The sequence below is a fragment of the Myiozetetes cayanensis genome, unplaced genomic scaffold (genome assembly GCF_022539395.1).
Source record: "Myiozetetes cayanensis isolate MyiCay16 unplaced genomic scaffold, myiCay2020 scf26, whole genome shotgun sequence".
Classification (NCBI taxonomy): Eukaryota; Metazoa; Chordata; class Aves; order Passeriformes; family Tyrannidae; genus Myiozetetes; species Myiozetetes cayanensis.
Window position 1 is genome coordinate 1,861,712 of NW_026087477.1, and position 27,143 is coordinate 1,888,854.

Here is a 27,143-nt window from a genome sequence, read left to right on the forward strand (position 1 = left end):
GGCTCTACATGGCTGTGACATTCTTGTTCCACCCAAGTCAGGAGAGCCCTCAAATTCTCATGTTTGTCTCATAAATCCTCGCTGCTACCATGTGATGCTCTTTTGGGTTCCTTTTGTGGGACTGTAGCAGGTGGGTAGGGAGGATGCTGTGGCAACTCCCTTCTGCCTGTTCCACCTGGAGCAAACCAGATGCAAACCCCTGGGTGGTGATCTCACAGAAGCTGCTTCTGCCTTGTCCCAGGGTCACCTGCCATTTCCCAAACTCCTTAGTTTGGTTTTCATTGCATTTCCCTTCTCATTCATGTCCTGGCACAGCTGAAACTCCTCTTGACCCAGAGAGAAGGAACCAGTTTTGCAAAGCAAAGAACATTTCTGGATCCTGACATCTCCCCTTTCCATGTGTTTTTTCCCCACTCTTCTTTCTCAAAATCAAGGCCTTTCCTGTGCCTGCTCACTCCCCAGTGGGCTGGAGTTGGGAGATCTCAACCTCTTCTGGGAGCAAGTGTCTGTCTGTCTTAGGATCACAGAATGGTTTGGGTTGGAAGGGACCTTAAAGACCATCTCGTTCCAACCCCCTGCCATGGACAGGGACACCTTCCACTTGAACACTGCCAGGGATAGGGCATTCCCAAGAGGAAGAGGATGGATCTGGCCTTCAGGGGCTCCACCATCACTCCTTACAAGCCCCTGGGAGACTCGGGGTGGTTAAATTTACAGCTGCTCAGCCCGTTTGCACCTCCCAGTGTAATTGTTGGGCTCAGTGACATCTCTGGTCTGGGGAAGGTCACAGTGAGCAGAGCTCTGATTGATTTGGAGCCTTTGTCTTTGTTCTCACCTCCCCTGTCTGAGAGGCTTTGATTTGTGACCAGGCTGGTTTTTGAACCTGCTCCTGAGAGTGGGCCTTTGTTTCAGGACCAGCGGCCACCCCAGTCACAGGGGCTGAAAATTTTCCGGGATCTGGCCTTAAAATCTTAACCTGGACCAGCAGGGTTTGCTCTTGCTGGGAAGCACAGCTTGAACCAAACTGCTCTTTGTGGTCATCCGGGCTGGGTGTGGGAGAAAGGACTCCTTTGTACTGCCCAGGGGCTTCGGCAGCGGTGTCAGACGGGATCTGGTTTCATGTTTATATCCCTGTCCCTGGGATACAGGTTCAAGTATGTAAACTATCTCTGCTGCAAGCACAGGCTCCTGCAGGTGTGTGGGTGCTGGTGGGCATAAAAAAAACATTCCTGACACCATCTCTTTTGAGGAGTCTTCACCTCCTGATGGCTATAAACCATTAGGAGTCAAAAGAAAGAGCTGACATCCGACAGCTCCGGATAAACAGCTAAACATTAACCCTTCAAGTGGCTCGAAAAACATACTTAAAAGGCTCTTTGTGGAAAGAAGCCATTTTTTTTGGCAGGCCTGTTAATTGCTGTCTTTCTTCGGGACACCTTTCAGCGGCACCTACTGTAAACAGAGCGGCTCCTCCCGAAGCACTTCCCCCAAGGATTCCTGCCCTGGCAGCCTGCGGAGATGGAGGTGGCTGTCCCTGTCTGCTCCTGCCCTCTGCACTCCTCCTGTGGGTCCTTGGCTTTGCTGCTTTGTTCTTGTCCTGAAAGCCAAGTCCTTTCCCCTCTTTCTGTCAGCCCTCCCTGACGACTCAGTCCACCTTCTTAGGATCACAGAGTATCCTGAGTCAGAAGGGACCCCCAAGGATCATCGAGTCCGTCTCCTGGCCCTGCCCAGGATACCCCAGGAATTGCTAAGGTCATAAAAGACCTTTATTATCATCAAGTCCAACCCTCTTTGGTCACCAACAGCCTCTTTATTTGGTGTAACTGGGTTCATCCCCAGCTCTTCCTTGGCTGTTTCCTGCCTTGTCCCTCTCTTGTCACACAGGGTCAGATTTGTCCTTTGGGGCATATCTGAAGGTGGTTGTTTTGTCTCATCTGCAACAACCTGCACCTAAAACTACTCCAAGAGACACAGGATACAAAGGAAGGCGACCCCATTGTCCAGACTTGCCTGCTTGTGGCAGAAAATGCCTTATTAATCACATTTCACATATATAATTATCTGTAATTGCTTTTTAAATCATTTGGCTCTGGCAGCCTGTTCCTAGTGGGGCTGTTGGTCTGGAAGGGAAGGAAGTGGGCTGGAGGTTGGGATCCCGAGGAACTTGATTAGCTGCATTAAAACAACAAGGGCATCCCTAAATCCTGCTCTTCCCTCATCATGCTCTTCCTACTTAGCAGCAGGAGGATTGCAGGGATTGATGTTTTCACCAAAGAGCAACAAACAATTTCCTCCTCCACAGAGCTGCTTGAGGATTGAAATTAAACAATTAAAATGTTGAAATACCTCATTTCCATCAAAAGGGGAACTCGTCACGTTCATAACGTCCACATTTAAAATTAGGACTTGTTGTTTCTTCCAAAAGAGGAGCAACTCCCAAGTGTCCCTGTAGATGCTTTTCATTCCAGCAAGGATCAGTGATCGTAACTAAACTCGGTGATTCTGGGAGTTCTCAAGTTCATATTTGAAGTGGGCTGATGACTTTTCCCCCCCAAAAAGTCAACATCATGTGGGGTTTCTTCCACGAGGCCAGGAGGAAGTTTCTTTTGCCTTCTTTTTGAAGAAAATCCTTCCCCAAAGAGTCCAGGTGCCCTGAGGTCACAACACTTGTGCTCTGGTACCAGCCTAAAACATCCAACTCTCTGGAGCTCCTGTAGAAATGAATTTAATGTGGCCAACTGAGACTTTATCCCATGGTCTCTGACCTCCTACACATGAGCAGACCTTCTCCAGAGTGGAGAAAAGGCACCTCAGCTCCTGCAAAGGCCTTTTGTCTTTTCTGATCAACCTCTTCTCTCTGGAAGACAGACAGAAGGAACTTTTTTTTTTTTTTTTGATCTTGTTATTTGAAATCTTATGTTTTCAAACCTTTATTTGGGGTTTTTTGGTGGTTTTGGTTTAAGGCTTGAGGTCTGTGGTGCTGTGGGCAACCCTCTCCTTTCCCAGAAGACTCAAACCCACAGCTGTGCAATGATTTGGGGGTGATGTCGTGGTGAGGGGGGGGTGACCTTTCAGTTTGTTTATAAAGCTGGAAGACTGGAGGCTCTGAGAGCTGTGTGAGCCCAGCACGAACCAAGCCCAGCTCCCAGGAGCAGCTTTCATTCATCTCACCATGTCTGTTCATCACTGAAGACACCAGGAGGGTTCCTGTGGGGAACTGGGAGGTTAGAGCTGGTATCCCACTGGTGGACTGGTTTGGGGGCTGGAGCACAGCAGTGAATCACAGATGTTGAGCTGCTCTGCCCCAGGACAGGCAGGGACACGCAGGGAACTGGAGTTCCCTTGCAGCCTGAGGTGTCATTTGTTATTATCCCACCTGCTGACACATCACTCATTTCGGGAGCACTGGACATGAGCAGGTGAGGGGATGCTCTGCTCCAGCCTGGTTGGGCTTTAGCCTAAAATGCCATGTTTCCCTTCCTCCCACCTGGTTAAAACCCTGATGGTTCTGCACGTTATCTTTCTGCAGAGAACCTGTGGTGTGACTATTTTCAGCTTCTGAAGCTGAAATTCAAATCTCCCACCCTTGATTGTATCCAATCAGAGGCTTAGGTTGGAATAAGACCTTTAGGATCATCAAGTCCAGCCATTAAACCCAACACCACCAAGTCCACCACTAAACCATGGAATAATTCAGGCTGGAAAAGACCTTTGAGATCACCAAGTCCAACCATTAACCCAGCACCAAGTCCACCACTGGATGCTGCAATCCCATAGCTGATCCATAAATCCTGTAAACTCTTCCACTCTGCCTCAGGGCAGAGCCAGTTGTTCCCATGTAAGCTGAGGGGCAGGAACACCTTCATCCCCGGATCTGGAGCCTCAGAAAGCCAGTTGCACATCCACACCCAAACATCTGTCGAGCACAGGGCACATTCCTGCTGCTCTGGCTCCGGGAAGCCGACGGCACCCGAGGTGCTGCCGACACTTGGATTGCCACTTTGCTGAAAGCAGTGACGCGCTCAGGGGACGGTGCAGAGGTGTCAGCAGATGTGAGAGGGTGTGAATAACTCTGGCAGCATCGCTGACATCCTTGGTATCTAACGGAATTCGTGGCAGGATACGCCTGGTGCCACATCCAGACCCTTCCCCGCCTGGTTTCTACCTCGTCCCGCAGGTGGATGTTGGTGGTCGAAGCATCCAGTGGCAAAAAAAGCCTCCTGGAATGTTTAACCCTCAGAAGCCAGGGCAGCCAAATGGTCCAGAGTGGCCAAATATTCCAGAGCAGCTGAATATTCCCAATTTGCTCCTTTTTATTGTTTCAAGGAAGGGAGAGAAAATGGGGGTAAAATTAATGTCAAACATTTTTAGTGGTCGTTCCAGGTGTGTCCTGCCAAGGGTCAGACTGAGAGACACCTCTGGTGTAAAAGTGCTCACCACAGGTCCTGTCAGAGGGAACACGCTTTCATTTTCCCTCCCTTCCCTGAAACAATGAAAAGGAGGAAAGCTGGAATATTTGGCTCTTGTGGCTTTTGAGCTTTATCCATTTCAGACATTTTTCTGGTTTGTTTTTGGTTAGTTGTTTTTTGTTTTTTTTTTTGCCATGGGTACTTTGACCACCAATATCCACCTCCAGCTGCCTGTGGGACAGGGTGGAAAAAAGCCCCACACCATGAAATGATATATCCCTTAAATCTCACTGTTTGGAGACAGGGCTCTGAATTCAGAGCCATTTATCACAGAATCGTGGAACATCCTGAGTTGCAAGGACCATCCAGTCCAACTCCTGGCCCTGCACAGACACCCCAACAATCCCACCCTGTCCCTGACAACACTGTCCAAATGCTTCTTGTGAAATCCCCCATGTTTTGCTTTCACTTCTTTCCTTCTTTCCATGCCTTTGAGAAAAACATTTTCACTAAATATGTTTGGGTTTTTTTTCTGATGAAAACCGAATGTTTCTTTAAAAGAGAGGGGTCAAAAAGATTTTAGAGAAACTTAAAATGATTGTAACTGTACCACTCTTAAGTTCAGCTTTTATTATTAATCTGAAGGGAAATTTCACCAAGTTCAGGTTTACCTCAAAATTGTTTGTTTCCCAGCTTTGTGGTTGGGGCAGAAAACTGAGTATCAATTATTTATGAAGTTATTTGTTACCATGTAATGGTTGGACTTGATCTTAAAGGTCTTTCCCAACCTTTATGTTGCTAAGTACATTACTCAAGAGGACCATCTCTTAACCAGGGGGTCCAGTTTTGGGGTACAGATGGTTTTTAACTATGTAGAAAAACTGGGAAATTATCAGAAAAGAGATTTCCAACCAATGATGGGCCTTGCAGAGAAGAACTGTGAGTTTTGTCTTATAGAATTTAACAAAGGTGATTTAATAATCTTTGGATACTTTCCATGGGAAGAAAACTTCTGGCAGGACAGAGCTCCTTAGGGCAGCAAATAGATCAGTGCAAAGCTGGAATTCTAAATTTAAGAAAATTCCAACCATGGGAATGGCTGATGCTCTTTGAAGCAGGTGCTGAGGGAGCTGGTGGAAGGACTCCCTGAGACACTTTCCATCACTTATCAGCAGTCCTGGATAACTGGGGACATCCCAATTGACTGGAGGTTCACAAATGAGAGACAGGAAGGACATTGAGGGGCTGGAGCGTGTGCAGGGAAGGGAACTGGAGCTGGGAAGGGGCTGGATCAGCAGGAGCAGCTGAGGGAGCTGGGGGGGCTCAGCCTGGAGAAAAGGAGGCTCAGGGGGGACCTTCTGGCTCTGCAACTCCCTGACAGGAGGGGGGAGCTGGGGGGTGGTCGGGCTCTGCTCCCAGGGAACAGGGACAGGAGGAGAGGGAACGGCCTCCAGCTGTGCCAGGGGAGGTTTAGGTTGGATATTGGGAAAAATTCCTTCCTGGAAAGGGCTATGCAGCCCTGGCACAGCTGCCCAGGGCAGGGGTGAAGTCCCCATCCCTGGAGGGATTTAAAAACCATGTGGATGTGGCACTTGGGGACATAGGTCAGTGATGATCCTGAAGGACTTTTCCAACCTAAATGATTCTATGATTCTCTGGTGCCATTTATGGTCCCAGTTACACCCTGCTGAACTTCTCTAGAGCTCAGATATCCTGGCACTGCCCTTGGCCATTGCCCTGATGTCTGATGGCCCAGGAGGAGATGCCAAAGGGCTGCTGGCAGGGCAGGACACCCTTCCCAGGCTCCCAGCCGGGACCACCACTGACTGTCCTCGCTGGCACTGCCAAGGCAGCAGCCAAAGACGCAGTGACCAGCCTGGTCCTCCCTTCCCCCACCTCCCAGCACAGCATCCATCAGTCCACATGACCCTCCCCCTACCAAAATTGGCTGCTTTCTTCCTTCTTTTCCTCCTCACCCTCTCCTTTTTTTTTTTTCTCTTTTTTTTTTTTTTTTTGGCTGAGTGATGAGCTGTATGCCAAATCCATCTGCTCCTGTCTCCCCTAGCTGCCTTCCATATCGTTGCAGGATCCCTGGCAGCGAGCCTAGACCTATCTCTCTCCCTGCACTCTTAGGAGCACATTCCTTTCTACACCTTTTCCCGAGCTGGGATAGAAATGAGTATCAACCCCAAACAAAAAGCATCTGCTTTCTGCCTGCTGCTGCTTCACCGGCCGCGCATGTGAGTTACACCCGTGTCAGCAGCGATTGCAAAACACACACAACCCCCCACCCCGCATCCAACACGGGCTGAGGGAACTCGGGGCGCCGGGAGCCTCCTCACACCCTCTCCCCCCTCCCATCCCCGCAGCACCAGCTGTGACCACCGCACCATTTGTTCCTCCAGCCCACGCCAGCACTCGGAGCCAGTTCTTTATCACCCCAATTAGCCTTGTCTGTGCTGATGAGAGGAGAGAGGCTCCCACTGCAAAGGCAGGGATGGGGGGAAGGAGAGCTGGCGCGTGCCGGGCACCGGGAGAGGCGATTCCCGGTGTGGTGGCCTCGTTTCCCCGCGGGGATGGATTTTGGGGGGGGGGGGGGCACGGGCACCGCGGAGAGGCCGGTGCTGTCACCCCCCCACCCCTGCACTACCTGCGTGGGGCTGGATTATTATAAACAGTTGCCTCTGTAAGGTCAGGGGACACCGTTCCTTGGGGTTTTCCCCCTTGGATATCTGCCAGTGGGAAGAGGAGCGTCCTCAGGATGCGCCGGTTCCCACGTGTTGTGATGGATCGTGGTCGTGTCGAACACGTTTGTGGATGGGTTTGGAGACGCACCCTGGCGTGTCCCTGGTGAGGATCTTCTACTTGCAGGAACTTCACAGGGGGTGAAGCAATTCCTTCTTCTCCCACTCTCTCCTGATGTCTCCCATGTTGCTATGTCAGGATACAAGTGGTCAGTGCAGCCATCAGCCTGAAAACCTGGGGTTTTTTCCCCAGACAAGCCCCCTGTAGCCCTGTCTGGGACCTTGAGTGCTGTATGACCTTGCATCCCTCCAGGACTTCTCCTGGATTCGTTGTTGAAGGCCATTTTCTGGTGCACAGCCCAGTGCCATCATCCCAAAGGCAGGGAGAGGATCCATCCCTTGCTCCAGCAGCTCACTGGGAGGAAGAGGATGGACACAACCCAAACCCAGGCCCACACTTGGTTCAAAAGGACTGAGTAACCCTGTGTGAGGTGGGACAGGTCCCATCAGTGTAGTCCCAGCAGGGTAGAACCTGCTCCTCAGAGCACCCTCCGAGGCAGGTATTACTTGATGGGGGAGTTCCCAGCATGGCCATGGCCAGCAAGGATCTTGCTGGAGGTCTTGGAAGCTGAGACACAAAAAAAATTACAAGAAACTGTGGTCTCCAGATTTGTCTCCCAGTGGAAGGTTGGCTGAGCAGGTCCAGGGTGCTGGACAGCTGGAATAGCAGTCTGTGCCAAGACAAGTGAAATTGCACTTCCCAACAACAAAAAAAAACCAAAACCCTGAGGGACTCAAAGACTGAACTGGTGAACAATAAGGTTGTGATTTAATGTTGCCTTAACACCTGTCACCCATCACCTGAATGCTTCTCCATTTGACTTCCCAGTGGGAAGAGTAAGTTACTCCTGATGGATTTCTGAAGGCTTTCCCAGTTTCCTGTACCTGCCTCCTCGGTGCAGACTCACCCCTTGGAGCTCATGAAGCTCTAGAGCAGGTTTTTGATACCTGCTTTGTTAAACTCAACCAGAGATGGCTCCAGTTCAACCAGTCACCTCCTCCCCCCCAAAAAAAATTTCTTTTCCCATCTTCCCAGGCTTTGGAAAGGGGCTTGAGTGAGTTTGATATTACACAGCTCCAAACCAGTGCCTGTGACTGGTTGTATCTCCTTCCAAGGTCTTCAGAGGGGTCCATCCTGCATGAGAATCATGGAATCATTAAGGTTGGAAAAGCCCTCTGAGATCATGGAGTCCAGTCATTCCCCTGGCACTGCCAGGGCCACCACTGACCCGTGTGCCCAGAGGCCACATCAGTGTGTTTTCTGAACACTTCCAAATTAGACACTGATTTCTGTGTCCCTCTCCTCAGACACCATAATCTCTCTCTGAACTGTCCCACTTCAATCCCATCCTTCCTAAAACCACCTCATCCAACGGCCTTGCTGCGGATGAAGAGCTCATCCGTGCAGGGAACGAAGCCATTTCCCTCCTGGACCCGTGGGGAGGAAGCTGGAAGAACCTCCAAGCAATTATCTCATCTGTCTCCCTCCACCAAGACAATTCTGCTTAAACTATTCCTGACGGGTTTCATCTCATTTGTGCTGAAAACTTCCCACCACAGACACCCCACACCTTCCCCAAAGCGTTTGGTTGTGATATTTTGCTCCTTCCCACTAGGATACTCTTCCTGCTGTTCGGCTTGGATCGCACTCGCTGCTTTTTGAATTGTGTCCCAAGGGAGCGTGAGCAAAACACTCCTCCTTTCTCCTCTTCCAAAACCCCCCTTGCACACGCAAATCCCACCGCGCGCCCCTGGAACTTCTCCCTTCCAGGCTCGGCACGTCCGCGTCCTCAGCCTTTCCCTGCGGGTCGTGCTTTCAGAACCACTGATTTGGGGTCCACCAAGGCAGATGTGGCTTTCCTTGGAGCCGCCACCTCTCCAGTCCCCGCTGGAGAGGGAGGGATTGTGGTGGGCTCTCCGTGGAGACATCCCGGTAGTAGGTTGGGTTTTGAGCTGCCCCATATCCCACAATCCCTACCGACGGTGAGCATTGAACCCCCCAATTCCAGTTCATTTTAAAGCACTTCACAGCATCATTAAGGTTGGAAAAGACTTCCAAGACCATCCAGTCCAGCCTTTGACTGATCCCCAAGCACCACACCCCGTCGTTCCTTGAACCCCCTCCGTGGGCTGTGACCCCACTTCCCGCTTCCCCCCATGAATATTTCCCTACCCGGTGGGTGAAGCCACCCGCCCCCAAAGCCCGGGAGCTTCTCTGCCCGTCCCCTGGGAAGGAGAAATCCGACAACAATGGGAGGAAAAGCTGCGTCAGAGCCAGGCAGATCGGAGTTAATCCTCCCTGCGAGCGGATCCCGCCGGTGCCGGGGTACGTGAGAATCGCCTCTCCTGCACCTTTGCCGGGTGCTCTCCCCACCACAATGCTCCACTCCGGGTTTCAGCACAGAAAGAGATGGTGAAGTTGCTAATAATGGCACTAAAAGAAAATATGCTACATCTGTTATGGATAGCAGTACAAAATTAGCTGATCACACCTCTGACACCCAAGATGTCTTCACTTAAAATACTCGTTGGCTTACTTTACATAATTTGCTGATTATATTTAAAAGAAATACAATTTTGCAATTACTGTTCTTTCTGGTGTGCTATCTATGCATCATTTTCTTTTTATGTTTATATATTTCTCCTTCATTAGTGCAGTCTGAAGGGTGATTAGATCCCTTCAAACATTTTACAGAGGTTAAACGTTGATTAAGATTTAATTATTACTGTAAATAGCTTGGAATGACATATGGTGCAAAAACCTGACATATGTGCATTTGAATAAATGAAGTGCTATTTCCCATGATGCTTCAGTAGCTGTTTAACAGCTTTGCTGAAGGGTTATGTTGCACCTCATGTTAAGATTGCTTTGATGTTATATTTTGTTGGGTTTTTGCAGCTGAAAGCTAAGAACAGTTTTTCCAGTTTTTAAAAACATTGAATATTTTAAATACCTAAATTGTTTTGCACAAATTTTTGCTAATTTGTCTAACTAGGTTAAACATTTTCAAAAGCATTTCGATTTTTAACGTGGGTTCTTAGCATTGTGTCAGCAACAGCATCGACTCAATGTATAGGATTTCTAAAATTCCAGGCTTTCCGAGGTGCCCTGTCCCGGTTGGGAGCGGGATCTTTGCTTGTCGTGGGAACTGGGAATGCCATGGATTCCTCCCAGGGATGCAAAGATTTGGAGTGATTTCAGAGCAAGAGAAAGCTTCACGAGAAGCTGGCAAAAGGAAGAACTCAGGAAAGGATTGGAGATTTTATGGAGGCAGAGAAAGGGGTTGGTGGATTTTAGCTGTGATCCAACCCTGTTGGGGGATGGCGCAGAACGAGGTTGTCCCCTGGTTGCACCACTCAGACCTCGGTTTTTTTCCAGGTCCAAACCACAGCTCTGGGGACTGGATTCCTTACAGCACCTTGGCTGTGGGAAGAGGAAGGGTTCTCCCCTGGAAAATGATGGGAGAGCCTCGGAGACACTCTATAATTCATTGAATGTTGCCAGGCACCATTTCCTGTAGCACGAGTCAATCCACACAGGGTTGTTTCGAGGCTCGAGCAGGCTAAAGCACATTGAAATGACACGGGGGAAGGCGAGATTGGCGTGGAATTATTTCCATGCCGTGCTTCTCCACGTTGATTTATTGATGTGTGGAGCTCCTGCTGCAGCACAACATTCTGATCTCGCCTCCCCTTTGATTTCGCAGATTGAGACGTCTCGGCTGGAGCCGGAGATCGCGATGGCCACCACCAGTAAGACTGTGATCTACAATAAAGGACTGTAAGTGGAAGAGGATCACCTCAGCCCGGAAGATTTGGGGAGGGGAAAAAAGGGGGAAGCTTGAGAAGCTGACTGGGAGAAAGAAAACAACAACAACAACAACAACAACAAGACAAAATAACCGAGCTCAGCGATAGTAACGTCTTAGTGCTCCCGGCAGAGCGGGAGTGAATTAACACTTGCAGAGAGCTGACACCTCACACCAGTCAAAAAGATTAATATTTAAAAAGTTTTAACTTAGGCAAGAGGAGCAGCAACAACAGCAACAAAATCACGTTCAAACACTTTAGAAGTAGCTAACGAAGACTCTCAGAATTAACAGCACTGCACGGAGGGACGTGGTCAGACCCCACTGCGTGAGCGTGGACTGCACCGAGCAAGTTTTGTTCTCCAAGTGAATCAAGTCTCCACACTGATGCTGCACAAAATTAACTCCCTAGAGAATCAGAGGGAATGTGAAACTCTTGATAAGGTGTTTGGGAAGCTGTCCTGCATTGATCTCACACTGATCCCACCCCAGTGATCATGAGCTAAAGAAGATTTCATTCCTCCCTCCTCCTCCTGTGGATGGTCCTGGTGGCATCCTGCCCTTCGTCCTGTCACTGAATCCCACCACCAGGCATTCCACAAGGGCTTTTCCCTGGATTTCAAGACACTGGAAAGCCACCACACCCACATGCTGAGTGGGAAGGGGTCTCATAGCAAAAATCATGATGGATCTGCTCTTTGCCTTTGCACAGCCAGAAAGGATGGGGATTGTCCCGCCTAACCTCTAAAATTAAAATTGTTAATCTAAGGTAATTGGTTAAACCATGCTTTGCTAAGATAGTTGTCCAAGGACAGAACATGATTTAAGTTTTGATCAGCCCAAGGTGGTCAGGCAGTTGGATTGGATGGTCATTACAGGTCCCTTCCTACTGGAATTCTTTTTCTGTTTTCTGTTTTCTCTTCTCCTTCTCCTTCTCCTTCTCCTTCTTCTCCTTCTCCTTCTCCTGTCTGTCTGTCCATCTCTTCAATGGCTCCACTTTGGGGTGATTAAAAGGGTGAGGGGCAAGTCATCCCATCACTGCACCGAGTCCTGCCCTCACATGGGTTCGGTGCCATAATTTGGCTTTCTGGTATCTTCTACCCAAAAGTAAACCCTGAGTGACTCCCTGAGGACCAGAGGGGTTCATTTTGACCATGGCCACCAGCAGAAGACCATGGCGTGGAGGAATGGGCAGGTTGTCATCCATCAAATGCCAGTTTGTTGGGGTTTTTTGGGGAGGGGGGAGCAGAGGAAACCAAATCACCACTGACACAGAATGTACTCGATGGATTGATTGCAATGCCTGGAATCGGGAGGCCTGAACCCCGCTGTGTGTCCTCCACCACGGGCTGCTCTCGCTCCTGGCTGGAGTCAGATCCGTAGGAACTGGAGTCACACACGGTTGGGCCAGCTCAGGAGAACTGATTCTGTCCCTGCACTGGTGTAAACCAGGAATAATTGCACAAAACAAGTCATTGTTGTGGATTTGCATGCCAGCGTGAGGGGAGGACCGGACTGGGTCTGGGCTCTCCAGATCTGCTGTTCATGGGGCAGCTCCAGGGCCCTGACACCGATGGAAACCCAGAGTGGATCCAGATCCACTGCTGGAGCTATTCTGGATTTACACCAGGGCAAGGCACAGCTGGATTTGAGCCAGCAGAATTCCCTTAATGCACTAGATGAGATGAATGTACGCTCTGGAGGACAGGAGGCCACTCCATCTCCTCCGGGTGGGATTTGAGAGGCTGCAGGGAGGTGGCAACTGCCCCATGGCCATTTTCACGAGCATCTGTCCTGTGGGCAGCACCGTGCAGGATCAGGCCCTGGATTTTGGCCTGTGAGTGGATAACTCCCTGCAGCAGTGAGAGAGGAGCCCTGGGAAGGGGAACAGGGATGCTGGCGATTCCCAAAGAGCAGCCTGCTGATGGGAATGGCAGTGGCAAGGCTTTGGAGAACCAGCTGGGATGAGCTGTGCACCTGAAACGGGCCCTTCCCATTGCTGCAGGGGGTCGGGAGGGGGTGAGGACCACTGTGGGGTGCTGAGGGTGCAGGTACCCCCTTGCACACACATCCATGTGTGTGGGAAAGAGCTACTCCGAGCCCAAAACTCCGGTTTAGGGCTCTGTGGAGCCCTGGGAAATGGGGAGCCAAACCTCATTGTGCTGCACCGAGGCACAACTTGCTGCCTTCCTCCTCCTGGATGGAAATGCAAGGCTGAGACAGAAACAGCCTCTTGTGTTGACAGGGAGAAGCCTCCTGGCTTTGGAGTCTATCTGGGTGGATCATTTCCCCTTTCCCGGTGGGTTTTGTCGCTGCCTGAACCACTCTGCTGCTTGTTCATCCCAGGCTTTTGTTTTGAGGAGGGGGAAGGAAGGAGAGATGGAGACTGTGCATTGCCACGAGGTTTCAGAGAGGTGGAGCGAGGAGGGAGGTGCTGATTTGGTTTTGCATCATGATCAGCAATCAAAGATTTGTGTGGCTGTGAGCTCCAGCCACCTGCTGGGTCTGCAGCTGGAGCGAGGAATTTCCAGTGGGGGAAAGGAATCAGGGCTTTGCTGTGTGTATTTCTTCAGGAGACACTCAAGGGAAAGCATGGACTGAGCAAGTTCTGCCGTGGGAAAGAGCCAGTTCCCAATTTTCCCCATGATGGGAAGGGAGTGTGGATGTTTTCCCTGCATGTGCACCACCTGAGGGTCGTTAATTAGCAGGGGGTGCTCATCATTTTAATCCAGCGATTATCAATGAGGACTGAATCAGTCTTGGACTCAGGATTTATTAAGCCAGGCACCTCCAGTGAATCAGGAGGGCCTGATCCTGCCAGAGGGGGTGAGGACCAGCTTGAGGGATGTCAGAGGAGCCGTGCTGTGAGATTGTGGCTCGGCTCAAAGGCAGCTGCACCGTCAAACAAGTGCCAATCAAACGGTCTAAATGAGTCTGGATGGAGCGTCTGCCCGCACAAACCCCGTCAAACTTGTTTCTCTTCATGTGTCAGGAAAATGGGTCTCAGTCAACTCGGCAGAGTTTGTGCTGAGAAATCAACACATCCCAGGGCCTGAGTCAGACATTCCCCAGGGGTTACCCCTCCGAGAGCCTCGGGCAGGTTGGTGACGTTCGCTCCCACGTTTTGTTCAAATGACACTCGAAATGTTGTAGCCCCCCCACCCCAAAGCACTGGGGACATGCTGCTGATGGGAGGTCAGAGAGCCACCAGGTCCTGGGGCTCAGTTCACTTTTCTAATCTCTGAAAGCACAGAATGCTGGGATCGTGGAATGGTTTGAGTCGGAAGGGACCTTAAAACTCGTTCAGGGCAGGGACACCTTCCACTAGAGCAGGTCGCTCCACGCCCCACCTGCAGGTCTTGTGTGACGAGGTGGCACTTTAATCAACAGTACTGATGAGGTTGGAGACCCCAGGACTTGTCCTCGTGTCCGTGTGCGTCCCCTTCCTCTGGCCAATCAGGATGGTGCAGACCCCTCTGTTCTCCCCTCGCTGTCCCCAGCTTGGGGACAAGCAGGACGAGGTACTTGTATGAGGGGCACGTTTTGGTGGCCCTGTGGTCCCAGACTCTTGGGCAACCAACAGTCCTTTGTCACCCCAGCACGGGGACACCAAGGCTATGTTGTCCCCAGCTGGGACACTGAACTGACGTGGTTTAGATGTCCAGGAGGTGTCGAGATGCAATTTTATTCAAAAGCAGCAGAAAGGCTCAGCAGACCCAAATCTCACCCTTGTGGATCTTGAAAGACCATTTCACTGGCAGGCAGCTCAGGTCTGGGCTCCCCCACGCAGAAACCCCAGCACTGGATCATCTTGGTTCCTGCCACGGTGATGGGACTGCTGGTGAGCTCCGAAAATACCACGCTCGACTCTTCCAACGGCGCTGGGGATGAAAACCGTGGAGCTGGGAAAGCAGCAGCACATTAGTGCTGTTTATTAGGGACAGCAAATTGTGCCAGGAAAGACTGCACACACAACAGCTAATGATAACATTATGCACACTCACTTAGTAGCTAATTAATCTCTTCGACTTTCCTAATGTACAAAACGGAGCCTTGGGTTTGCGAGAACAACCCCAACCGTTTTGCATCCCTGATTTCCTGTAATTGGGGGAGTGGAAGGAACGGGGAGCGCGGAACCCGCCGCACACATCAAGTTGTTCACCTCGGCAGATAATAATAATAATAATGAGACGATCGTCTCCTGTAGTATTTAATTAGAAATGTCGCAGTTAATTGATTTCTTGGATATGTTAATTAAGAAATAATGAGGACCAGGTTGCAGCAAAAAGGTGCCAGCGAGAAGTTTGGAGTCTCTCCTGGAAGACGTGTCTGTTGGCTGCTCCCCGAGCCGGCGGGGGGACAACCAGGGGACAACCCCATGGTTGTGTCACCCCATCCCAAACCTTGGGCACAGCTCAGCTCCCTCCGTTTTTGCTTGTTGCTCATTTTCCTGCCCTGCATCCCGGTGTGTGTGCCCAGCTCCTGGCAGGATGGGCAGCAGGGCACCCCCGTGGGTGGGATGTGGGATAACCTGGCAGTGGCTGGATCCTGCCACTCTGGGAAAAGCAATGCTGGTGAATCTCTACCAATGCCACGTCGCCCGAGAGATGTTGGTGTCCCCTCCTCCTTGGCTGGCTCCTCTGGGAGGGCTGGGATGGAGATCCAGAGCCTGGGATTCCCTTTGGAGGAGTACAGGGATTCCCAGAGTGCTGCGAAGAACCTTTCAGGCAAAGGTTTTTAGGGTGCAAAAGCTCACCTGGGAAGCCGGCCTGGCTCTGGGAGCACTCCCAGTGCTGGATGCGGAGGTTTGGAGTGGTCCTGGTGGTGGGAGATGCCCCCAGCTCCAGGCATCTCCCCGGCTTGCTTTAGGAAACATCCACTTTTGGCTTCCCCCATCCCATTTTTTACGGCTTATTTTGCACGTGGCATCTCATCCCCCCGACCTGAATGCACCTTATAACAGCAAATCCCTCGGGATGGGGAGAGGGGTCACCTGCCGGCACCGGCACGTCTTCCAGCAATCCCTCCACAGCCCCCCCCAGGGCGTGGGCACCCCTGGGCACCCCCAGGAACACCCAGAGATCCCCCAGACACCCCCAGGAACACCCAGAGATCCCCCGGGCCCCCACCACGCCCTCCGGCTCTTTTTAACCTTCTCGGTGGAGTCACCGACCGCCACACTTGGTGTAACACTCGGATCTGCCTGGAATAAAGGAATTTGAAACGTAGCTGCTGCGCTCCCTGTGGATTTCTGATGGGAAGGATGGTGTGGATGTGGGGATTTAGGGGCTGGTTTGACAGGGAAGAAGCTGATGGGGCAGGAGGGGATGCGGGGAGGGGGTTTTCCCAAAGCAGGAATTACTACATCCATGTGTGTGTGTATAATTATACATTATACATAGAGGATCACAAAATATGTATAATGTTAAAACATACAATATATGGATAATTATAATTATAACCTAGTAGGCATAAGAAAATATGTAAGTAAATAGATATCTTTTGTTTCATTAGATATTATATATAATATACAAAAAACATAAAATACCATATATATTATATATGCACGTATATATTATATATAATATATAAAAAACATTTTATATATATTATACGCACAAATGTCTGAATAGATTTTGTGCATATACACTCTTGAATTATAGAATGTAAATCACAAACTAGAATATACACATTACATACATATTTATATGTATATAATTTGTTTGTATATATATGTATAAGTGTATATGTGCATATGGCATATTTTATATAAAATGGTTGCATTTGTGTGTGTATATTTTGTATTTATAAATATATATATTTGTAAATAAGTATATATTATATATGTAATGTACATCTATATACTATATATGTTAACCTATTTATAAATATTATACACACATATATACAAATACAATTTTTATATAAAATACTATATATTTTATATATTTTATATAAAAATATATATAATATATTAGAGAAAATATATAAAATATATTAATAATATTATTTATATAAATATGTAAAATAATTTAAAAGTTGTCTTTTCCCCCAGATTCCAGATGGGAAGAACGCCCAACCTTTATCCCCCAAGAACCCTCCCAACCCTTCAAGTCCCTCATTCCTGGGGGGGTCCCAGGAGTGCCTGGGGACCCGTGGGGGGTCCCTTCCCCAGCCCTGGGTGCCCCATGGCTTGTGGGGGGATCCCCGCAGGGGATATTCCCGGGGGGGATCTGGAGCCGTGTGGAACCTCTCCCGACATTCAATCCCCGGCGCAGGTGTGGAGCTGCCGGCCCCGGAGCCGCCGCATACCTGTCATACCTGTGGCCACCCCTGCCATACCTGTGGCCACCCCGGTGGTGGCCCCAGGACCCTCGAGGGAGACCCCCCCATCCTCACCTCCCCTACACCCACCAAGCTCTCCCAGCTCCATCGCTCCCAGCCCTTCCCAGTGACACCCATCCCACAAGATGGGAATGGGGACGGTCCGCTTGTCACTGTGTCTCCCCCCCTCCTTCCGTCACGAGGCAACCAGACGGGTTTCCAGCACATTTTGCCTTTTATTACCACGCAGGAACACACACTACAGCTGCTGATACCTACGACGGGGAACGCACGCACACACGGGCACGGAAAGAACAGAATAAATTAAAAATAAACTGTGTAATAAAAAAAAAAAAAAAAAAAACCAACGATGAAACGACAACAGGGGCGGTGTGGGGGGGGAGAGGGCGGGAGGAAAAGGTGAAAAATTATAATAAAAAGGGGGGAAAAATGAAGAAGGGGTTGGGCACACGGAGCTTCTGGGCAGGACGTGTGGATTTGATCTCATGGCTGACGGGCGCCTTCCAGCGCGTCCCGGGGCCGCCCCGGCAGCCTCCTCCTCTTCCTCCTCGGCTCGGCGGCGGCGGGAGCTTCCCGAAAAGCCCCTCCGAGGGATGCCCGGGGGGTGGCCGGGGGTCCCCGGTGAGGCCGGGGCGCCCCCGAGGAAAGGCCGCGGGCAGCGGCGGCGGCTTCGGCGACGTCCCTACAGTCCGTTGGGTGCCGCCGCCTGTGTCCCCCCTGCCTCCCCCGGGTTCCTCTCCATGGTGGCTGCACCAGGAGCCTGTCCCTGCTTTAGTCGTTGGAGGTGACGTCGATGTCTTCTCCGCTCGACTGCTTGGTGGCGAGGCGCCATCGGTTGATGTGGTGGGAGCCTTTCTTCTTCTGGTCCGAGTCGGGGCCCTCCTCCTCCAGCTTCTGCCGTTTGTATTTCGTCCGCCTGTTCTGGAACCACACTTTCACCTGGGAGAGAGGGAGACACGGGCTGCTTGTGGGGGTCCTGGCATAGCTGGTCCGGTGCTGGGACCCGGGAGCAAGCTCGGTTTTCCTCAGGGACCGGCAAGAAATTGTTCCCTGTCCTTCCAGGAGCTCCTTCCAGGGGCGCTCCCGCAGCCACCCTGCCCAGCTTCAGTTTCCCATGGCAAGGTGGGACAGTGGGGTATTGTAGGATTAGGGATGCTGCCACCTCCCAGCTCCACTTCCCTGCACATTCCTGCCTTGGAGAAGCCCAGGTGGGAGAAGGACGCTCGGTCACACCTGGGACACGGGGACAACGGGCACAGGGGACCCTCATGACAGCACCATCCCCCTGGAGTCTGGGCTGGGCCTGGATCAGCATGGAATGGTGGGAGCAGCTAAACCAGTCACAGGTGTCAGGATGTCACGGGCACAGTGGGATGACACCCAGTGACCACACGGGGCAACACTCAGAGCCACCCCCACCCCTCCAGCCAGGACCATAATCACAATTATCCATCATTAATTTACCACTTGTCGGTTTCAGGAAACCTTTTCCACCCTGATGGTGGTCAAACACTGTCCCAGGAGCCTGCAGAGGCAGTGGGGAAGATCCATCCCTGGGCAGATGGATCCCTCCCTCCTCACCTGCCTGGGACCCCCAGCATCCTACTCAGACCCCAAATATCCTTGATGCCAGGGCTGGAAGCACGGGCTGGGTTGGAGGGTGGATACACCAGCATGGACATGGCAGCATGGACACAGGGATCCATTTGGGATGCTGAAAGCACCCACGTGGCCAGGGATGCTGCAGCACCCAGGGGGGGATGCCAGGCAGCCAGGGATGTGGGATGCTGCAGTGAGGGATGCGGGATGCCAGAGGCAGCGGTGTGGAATGCTGCTCCAGGGGGTGAAGGATGCTGATGGAAGTGGTGAGGAATATCGCAGTCAGGGATGCAGGATGCTGCAGGCAGCTGTGCAAATGCTGCAGGCAGTGGTGAGGGATGTGGGATGGTGCAGAAAGTGGTGAGGGATGTGGGATGGTGCATCTGGGGATGAGGGATGCTGCAGGAAGCAGTGTGGATGCCCTGGGTACCAGTGCAGGATGCTACTGGAAGGGATGCAGGATGCTGCAGGCAGCTGTGCAGGATGCAGGATTCTGGATGGCAGTGGTGTGGGATGCTGCAGATGGGATACAGGATGCTGCAGCCAGTGGTGCAGGATGCAGGATGGCAGTGGTGTGGGATGCTGCAGGCACGACATACAGGATGCTGCAGCCAGCGGTTTGGGATGCTGTAGATGGGATCCCAGACGCTGCAGCGGGATCCAGGAAGCGGCAGGAAGGCTGTGGATGCTGCCCAGCTCCGGGTCGGCAGCACTAGGTGCCGCTGCTCGGCCGCCGCTGCCAGCCCAGCCCAGCCCAGCCCAGCCCGAGCTTTTCCCTGCTGGCAGTCCTGCAATCCCGCAGCTGCTGCCACAGCTCATCCCCCGGGATAATCACCCCTTTTCCTCTCTGCTCCGGAGCCTTCCCAGCGCTGCACGGGGCCGGCATTCCCACCTCTCTGTGTTCCCTGGGAGCAGCAGCGCCAGCCCTTGACTCGAAGGCTGCTCAGCCGATGGAAACAGCTGCCTTATGGCACCGGGATGTGTTAGAACCACCCCCGGCCCGGGACTCCAACCATTCTCTTTCCTACCTTTGGGGCATTTCCGGAACAATACCGAGCTGGCGCCTTCCATTCAACCACCGAAAAGCACTTTGCAAACTTTAATTAAAGCTCTCAGCCCTCTGGGAGCAGGGAAGTTGCCTTATCCCTAAATTATAGAAGGGGAAACTAAGGCATAAAGCAATTAAGATGCTCGAGTGAGACTGTGTGGAAGGCAGGGGTGGGTGTGCACTGGTTCTCCCCAGCTCGTCTCCCGCGGGACGAGGATCCCCTGAGATTCCCAGCTGTCTCAGCTGTGGGAACGGGGATATTTCCAGGCTGGATGGGCTCCCTGTCCCTTCCAATACCATGTCCCTCACTCCAACAGTCCAGAAGCCACAATAAGAGGAGTGTGAGAACCTCACAGTGGGCAACTGGGGGATAAGCTGCCCCCTAGGATGCCTGGTCCTGACTCCAAGAGTAATTGGTTTAAACTCCCCAGCCCGGCATTTTATCCCTTCCCAAACCCTCAGTGCATTAACCGTTGGAATGCTGGGGGTTTGTGCATCCAGCTCCTGGGATGCTCCTGGGATCCCTTCCCAGCCATTCCCCAGGGCTGGCTCTGCCCTCCAGGGTCACCACTGTGGGATAGGGATGGTCCCTGGATGGCTCCTGCATCTAAAACACAGCTCCCATTCATGGTTTTCCCTGCACACTCCCACTCAACTCCCAGGACATCCTGCTCTGCTTCAGGAATGCCAACAGCACCCCGAGAACCAGCCCTGGCTGAAAGGTGACATTGCCACCACCACGCTGGGGACAATCCAAATCCAGTGGCTTCATGTGGAGCTTCCCCTGGACAGTGACCCAAACACTGCCAAAGGCTGAGAGCCCTGGGATGGGTCTGGATGGTGACGGAGAGGGACCAGCCCTGGACCGCACGGTGACACCACCTGAGCTGTCACCCAAAGTGCCACCACCCCGAAAGGGCAGCGGAGCCTGTTCCTGCCATCCCAGCTGGGATTTTCCCTCTGAAAACACCCCAAAACTTTGAGGAGCTGGTTTCTGGGGACAGCCCCCAGGGAGGGACGGCTGCCAGCCCCGAGCTCTGCTCTGCAGCCGTATCTGGGCCGTGCATCTTTCTCCTCCCCTGATTCCCAGGCATTCGCTCCGTTAATTATTAATTATGGAGCGGCCGCGATGCCCACCCGGCCCCAAACCCCAAAGCCAGGGCTGGTTTCCACCATCCCTGCATGAACAATGCCAGGAGGGGACACTGGGCTATCCTGTGCTTCCATAATCACCCTAAAGCCAGGAGGGCACGCTGGGATATACAGTGATTCCATAATCACCCCAAAGCCAGGAGGGAACACTGGGATACAGGGTGACTCCATAATCACCTCAAATCCAGGAGGGAACACTGGGACACAGGGTGACTCCATAGTCACCCCAAAGCCAGAAGGGACACTAGGATATACGGTGACTCCATAATCACCCCAAAGCTGGGAAGGAACCCTGGAATATACAGAGCATCCACAATCACCCCAAAACTTCCCTCTGGCAGGAGCCAGGGAGAGGCCTTTGCTTTGGGAATCAGATTTGCCCCACAAACTACCAGGAATGGAGAGGCTCTGCCCAGAGATCCCGGTTGCATCATGGAAAATTAACTCAGGGAAGTGATTTCCCAGCCCAATCCCCCTTTTTTTCCCCCCACTCTCTTTTATTCTGTTGTTCCAAGGGCCTGTCTTATCCCAAATTAACGCAGTTCCTTGCCAGGAGGAAGGATGGGAAGGGGTTAAACACCTGCACCCTTCCCCACCCCATATCCCAAGGCATTTCCTGATGCTGGGCAGGTACCTGTACCCTTTTCACCTTCCCCTGGGCTGCTCCAGGTGTTGCTCCCCGGCTGGGGGAACCCGGAGCCGGCACACCCCAAAGGGAAAAACTCCCTTTTCCAGGGGGAAAAGCAGCTGGTAAATAGGTGCAGGCACAGCCATAACCCACAGCCCCATCTGGGAATGATCAAACCCACTCAAAAATGATACACCAGCCCAAAATGTGTGGGTTTGGATGTGGGGCTGGGTGTCTGCTCCAGGTGAAAACACACCCATGTCACCTGCTGTCACACCGGGGATGTGTGTCAGGGATTGGGGGGCTGGTTTTCCATGGAAATTTGATTGCACGGAGGATTCATCACTGAATATATGAATAATAATAATGATAATAATAGTAATAATAATAATAGTAATAATATCCTGGTTTTGGCACAGCCACCAGTAACCTGCTATCCCACCCCTCTAATCCCAGCCCTTGGATGCCTATCCTGCATCACATCCCGATTATAATAATTCCACGTAGAGGAATTATTCCCCTCCAGGTAAATTTAAATCAGATTTTTTTTGTTTTTTACTTTAAATTATTTCTCCAAAGCCACAAAACAAAAGGGAAAAAGCCCTCCCTGCTCCCTGCAAACCACTGCTGCTGCTGGCAGCAGCTTGGTGCTCGTTCCCAGATGGATCCGTGGGGCCGCGGGAAGGACGGGAGCCTTTCCCAGCCCTCCCGCTGTCACCTGCGCTCGCTCCCTGCTTCCCAAAAACACGGAAACACCAGGCTACAAAACAATGCTGAGCCACACAAAAATATATTTTAAATATAACTATATTGCCTCTTCCCATTTCTAAATCCCCACGGGATTTAGGGACGGCCGGCGCTGCTTTTTCCCCAGTAAATCGCATTATTGCCTGGAGGCTCCAGGCACTGCTGGAAGAGGCCAGGGAATGGCTGAGCTCCCCCTCGGGGCATCCCACAGCTGCCCTTCCCGCCCAGACAAGTTGCTGGTTGTTCTTTGACCTTTGGGGTTTGTTCTTTTTCCCCCTTTCACACCATTTCAGAGAGGAGAGGTGACGGAAGCAGCAGGATCGGAGCCGGGGTGTCACCGCCATGCCCTGGGCTGGAGGGGTCGGGAGAGCATCAGCACCAGGATGTAAACACCCTCTGGATTTTGGGGGCTCGATCCAGCCTTCCCAACATCCACACCTGCTCTTTCCCCCCTGTCCCCACACCGGTGACATTTCCCTCCCAGTAACTTCCCGCTCCCAGAGATGCATTTGGAGGTTTCGCTTGGCAGAGCCTGGGCGAGGATGAGCCAGGCGGGTACTGGGAACACCCACGGCTCCAGCTTTAATTCCCAATTAAATTAAAGGATAAAAAATACATTGATTCAGAATATGGGCCAAACTACCTCACCAGAATCTGGAGGAAACTTTCTCCAACCGCTCATCTACTGAATATTATGGGAAATAAAGCACCTTCACCTGGAGCATTTGGGAACAGCCCCTCACCGGGATACCAGGCTCGGACACACAGAGCAGCTCAGCCCCGACTCCCCTGTTTTCCCCCAGCACTGTACACTTTTCCTTTCATCCCAACACTTCTCCTGGGCCTCATTATATCTAAATGCTGTGAAATGTCTGCTCTAATCCCAGGAAGTCACAGCCAAAATCAGCAGGTACCGTCTCCACACCCATCCTGGTTCTCGGACACCGTGGTGTTGGTGCACAGAACCAAAGCCGCACGGCTGAGCCACGGTTTTCCAGCTCTCCAGGGAGGGATATCAGGCTGCTGCTCCTTTTCTAACTGGATTTTTAAAACCATATATTGTTTCTCGGGGAAAACACCCCAAGCAAGAGAGACGTAACGCCGGAAAACCGCTCCGGAGAGCGGGATGATGCCAGCCCTGCCTTCCCAGCCTCCAACCCTGCCAGGGACGACTGAAACGACCGAACGCCGCAGCACAAAAAAAAAAAACAAACCCACCTCAAGCCCAAGGAAAATAACCCATCTCCAAGGCCAGGAAAGCCAGCAGGGTTCAGCCCCAGTGGGATTCCTGGGCAAACCCAGCGGCGTGAGCCCTGCTCGGGTTTGGTGCCGCTCCTGCTGCCCGACGCCGAGCTGATCCCACCAGATGGATGGATGGATGGATGGATTGATGGATGGATGGATGGGTGGACAGTGGGCCAGCTGGCTGTGGGATGGGCAGTACCTGGGTCTCGGAGAGGCTGAGGCTGCTGGCCAGCTGCTTCCTCTCGGCGCCCACCACGTAGTGGTTCTTCTCGAAGGCCCGTTCCAGCCGCAGGAGCTGTGACGGGGAGAAGGCCGTGCGGATGCGCTTGGGTTTCCGGGCGAAGGGGCCGTGCAGGAGCAGGCTCTCCTGGGATACCTCGCTCCCTGTGGACACAGAGCACGGTCAGGGTCCTGCACCAGCAGCCCCGGCACCAGATCCCACTCTGTGGGTGGGAGTTGGGGTGACACTCTCGCCCTGTGACACGAGAGCGCAGATAAGGGGTGTTGGAGGGTCCTGAGCGCCTTCCCAACCCCAAAACTGCAGGATTTATGTCCCCACAAGCACTGCAGTGTCATAGCTGTGCTCCCTCCTGGCTGCCCTTGGTGGGGCTGGATGTGGGAGGAAGGAGAGGGGAAGGGAAAGGAGAGGGAAAGAAAGAGAGGGAGAAGGGATGGACTGGGAGAGCAGGAGGAAGAGAGAGGGAAAAGGAGAGGCAGAGAAAAAAATGGAATAGAAAAAGAAATTATGAAATAGAAGAAGAAAAGAGAAAAACAGAAAGAGAGAAAGAGAAAGAAAGTGAAGGGGAGAAAGAAAGGAAGAGAGAGGGAAAGTGGGAAAGCAAGAAAGACGGAAAGAAGGAAAAGAAGAAAAGAGGAAAAAACAAGAAGGAAAAGAAAGAGTGAAAGGTGAGGGAAAGAGAAGGAAAGTGGGAAAGCAAGAAAAAGAAGGAAAGAAGCAAAAAATAAAGAAGGAGAGAAGGGAAGTTGTAGACCAAGTAAACAAGAAATGGTAGGGGAAAAAAACGAAAGAAAGGGAAGAAAAGGAAAAATAAAGATGGGGAGAGACGGCAGGGCAGCGGGCCGGGGCGGGGGAGCAGCGGGCCGGGGGCTGGGGCTGCGGGGGGAGCAGGGCCGGAGTGGGAGCCCCGCACAACCCCGACCGGAGCCGCTCCCGGGGCCGGGGGGTCGGGCCGGAGCCCCCCGGGCACCGCCGGGAGCGGCCGCAAATCCCCGCGGAGCCACCGGAGACAAGCGAGGGGTTGGTGCCGAGCAGATAAACCTAATCCGGGCTCCGGGACCCCCCCGGCATCGCGGGGGGACGGCGGGACAGAGAGGGGACAGGGATGGAGAGGAAACGGAAAGGAAAAAAAGAGGGCGAAAAAAAAAAAAAAGAGGAAAAAGGAAGAGAAAGAAAAAGACGCAGATGGAGAAAGGAAAAGGAAAAGAAAGAGGATGGTAAGAATGGGAGAGAAAGAAAACAGAGATAAAAAATAGAGACAGAGAGCAGAGAGTAAGAAAATTAAGAGAAAGGAGGAAATGAGTAAAGGAAAGTAAAGAAAACAGGGAAAGACAGAAAGAAAAAATAAAAGGAGAAGAAAAGAAAGATAATAAAATGAAAAGAAGAAGAGAAAGTAAAAGAAGAAAGGAAAAAGAAGAAAAAAAATAAAAGAGAAGAGAAGAAATCAAAGAAAGAGAAGGAAAGGAATAGAGAGAAAAATCTACGGAACCAAACAACGTCTCGCTGCGCAGCCGAGATCCACCGCACCGAAAATCTTTCCCTTCGTTCCCGAGAAGGAGAAAACCAAATTCCCGGCTCGGCTGCGCCGGGAGGCGGCAGCGCCGGTCCCGTTCCCGGGAGCGCCGCGATGCTCGGCCGGGACTCCGCGGGGCTGCCGCGGTCCCCCCTCGCTCTGCCCGGGCACGGCACCCACCCCGGGGCTGCGGGATCGGCACCGGCTGTTCCAAGGCGCCGGGTGTCCACAGGCACCGGCTGTTCCAGGGCACCGGGAGCGCGGAGCCACCGGCCCCGCCGTGTGACCGCGCTCGGCCCCGCCGTGCGAGCGCCCGGGGCACCGCAGCAACAGGTCCTGCCCTCCGGGCCCCCCTTGGCCCCCCGGTTCGGGAGCCCCGCGGCCCCCGCAGCCCCCAGGGACACTGGCATCCTCCCCCGCCCCGCGCCCGCCGGGAGCCCCCGCTCACCTTGGAAGCGGTGGCCGAAGAAGCGGTTCCGCAGCACCCAGGGGTAGAAGTTGAGCGGGTCGCGGTGCTGCGGCCCGAAGAAGGGGTGTGGGTGCGGCAGGGCCGAGCCCCCCAGCTGGGGGGGCCCGACGGGCAGCGCCGGGTGCCCCACGGCCTCGGGGAAGACGAGCTCGGCGCTGCCGTAGAGGGCCCGGCCGGCGGCTCCCTGGAAGCCGGGGGCGAAGGCGGCGGCGTCGGCGGCTGCGGCGGGGCCGGGGTAGGCGAGGGCGGCGGGGCGCGGGGGTCCTCGGGGCCCAGGGGGGTGTCCTTGCCCACCAGGGACTCGATGGTGAAGCAGCGCTTCGCAGACGGCTGGAACATGGTGTGAGCCGGGAACGGGGCGGGGGGCCCGGAGCGGGGCCGGTCCTGCGTGTGTGTGTGTGTGTGTGTGTGTGTGTGCGTGTGCGTGTGCAAGAAACCTCCCCTGGGCACGGCACACACACAGACCCTCGCACACCCACCCCTGCCCGCCCGCGCCCGCCCCGCCGCCCACCCGCGGGCGCCCACGCACCCCCGAGCCCCGGGCGGCCGCTACAAATACGGCCCGGACCTGGCGGGGCCCCAGGGAGGGGGCGGCCTCACCTGCGCTCCGGGGACGGGCTGGGAGGGCAGGGAAGGGACGGGAAGGGACGGGGAGGGCAGGGAAGGGACGGGCAGGGGAGGCAGGGACAGGCAGGGGAGGTGGTGGAGTGGTGGGGGGGCAGGACAGGCAGGGAGAGGCAAGGGAGGAAGAGGAGGCAGGGACAGGTAGGGGAAGACAAGAGGAGGCAGAGGAGGAAGAGGAGGCAGGGGAGGCCAAGGGGAGGAAGAGGAGACAGGGGAGGCCAAGGGGAGGAAGAGGAGGCAGGGGAGGCCAAGGGGAGGAACAGGAGGCAGGGGAGGCCAAGGGGACTCAGGGGAAGAACGGGAGGAAGAGGAGGCAGTGGCAGGTAAGGGAGGACAAGGGGAGGCAGAGGAGGAAGAGGAGGCAGGAAGAGGCAAGAGGAGGCCGGAGGAGGCAGAGGCGGTAGGGAAAGGCAGGGGAGGACAAGGGAGGCAGAGGAGGCAGAGGAGGAAGAGGAGGCAAGAGGAGGCCGGGAGAGGCAGAGGAAGGCAGGGAGGTAGAGACAGGCAGGGGAG

The 27,143-nt window shown here is 53.1% G+C and overlaps 2 protein-coding genes across 3 annotated transcripts in view; one reads left to right on the forward strand and one right to left on the reverse strand.

The window, feature by feature from the left end:
- SFXN5 (sideroflexin 5) overlaps positions 1-16,245 on the forward strand; it is a 97,860-nt gene extending 81,615 nt beyond the window's left edge. For both annotated transcript variants that reach the window (XM_050321068.1, XM_050321069.1), the window contains one exon: positions 10,921-16,245. In XM_050321068.1, the coding sequence (XP_050177025.1) occupies positions 10,921-10,998 (78 nt within the window). In that variant the 3' untranslated portion in view covers positions 10,999-16,245. The remainder of the gene's footprint in view (positions 1-10,920) is intronic.
- A 1,326-nt stretch (positions 16,246-17,571) lies between these two features.
- LOC126642982 (homeobox protein EMX1-like) lies at positions 17,572-26,360 on the reverse strand. The gene is given in 4 exon segments (XM_050321080.1): positions 17,572-18,306; positions 23,986-24,170; positions 25,986-26,264; positions 26,267-26,360. Coding segments are annotated over 4 exon segments (711 nt in total). The 5' UTR covers positions 26,346-26,360; the 3' UTR covers positions 17,572-18,138.
- Between the last annotated feature and the right edge of the window lie 783 nt (positions 26,361-27,143).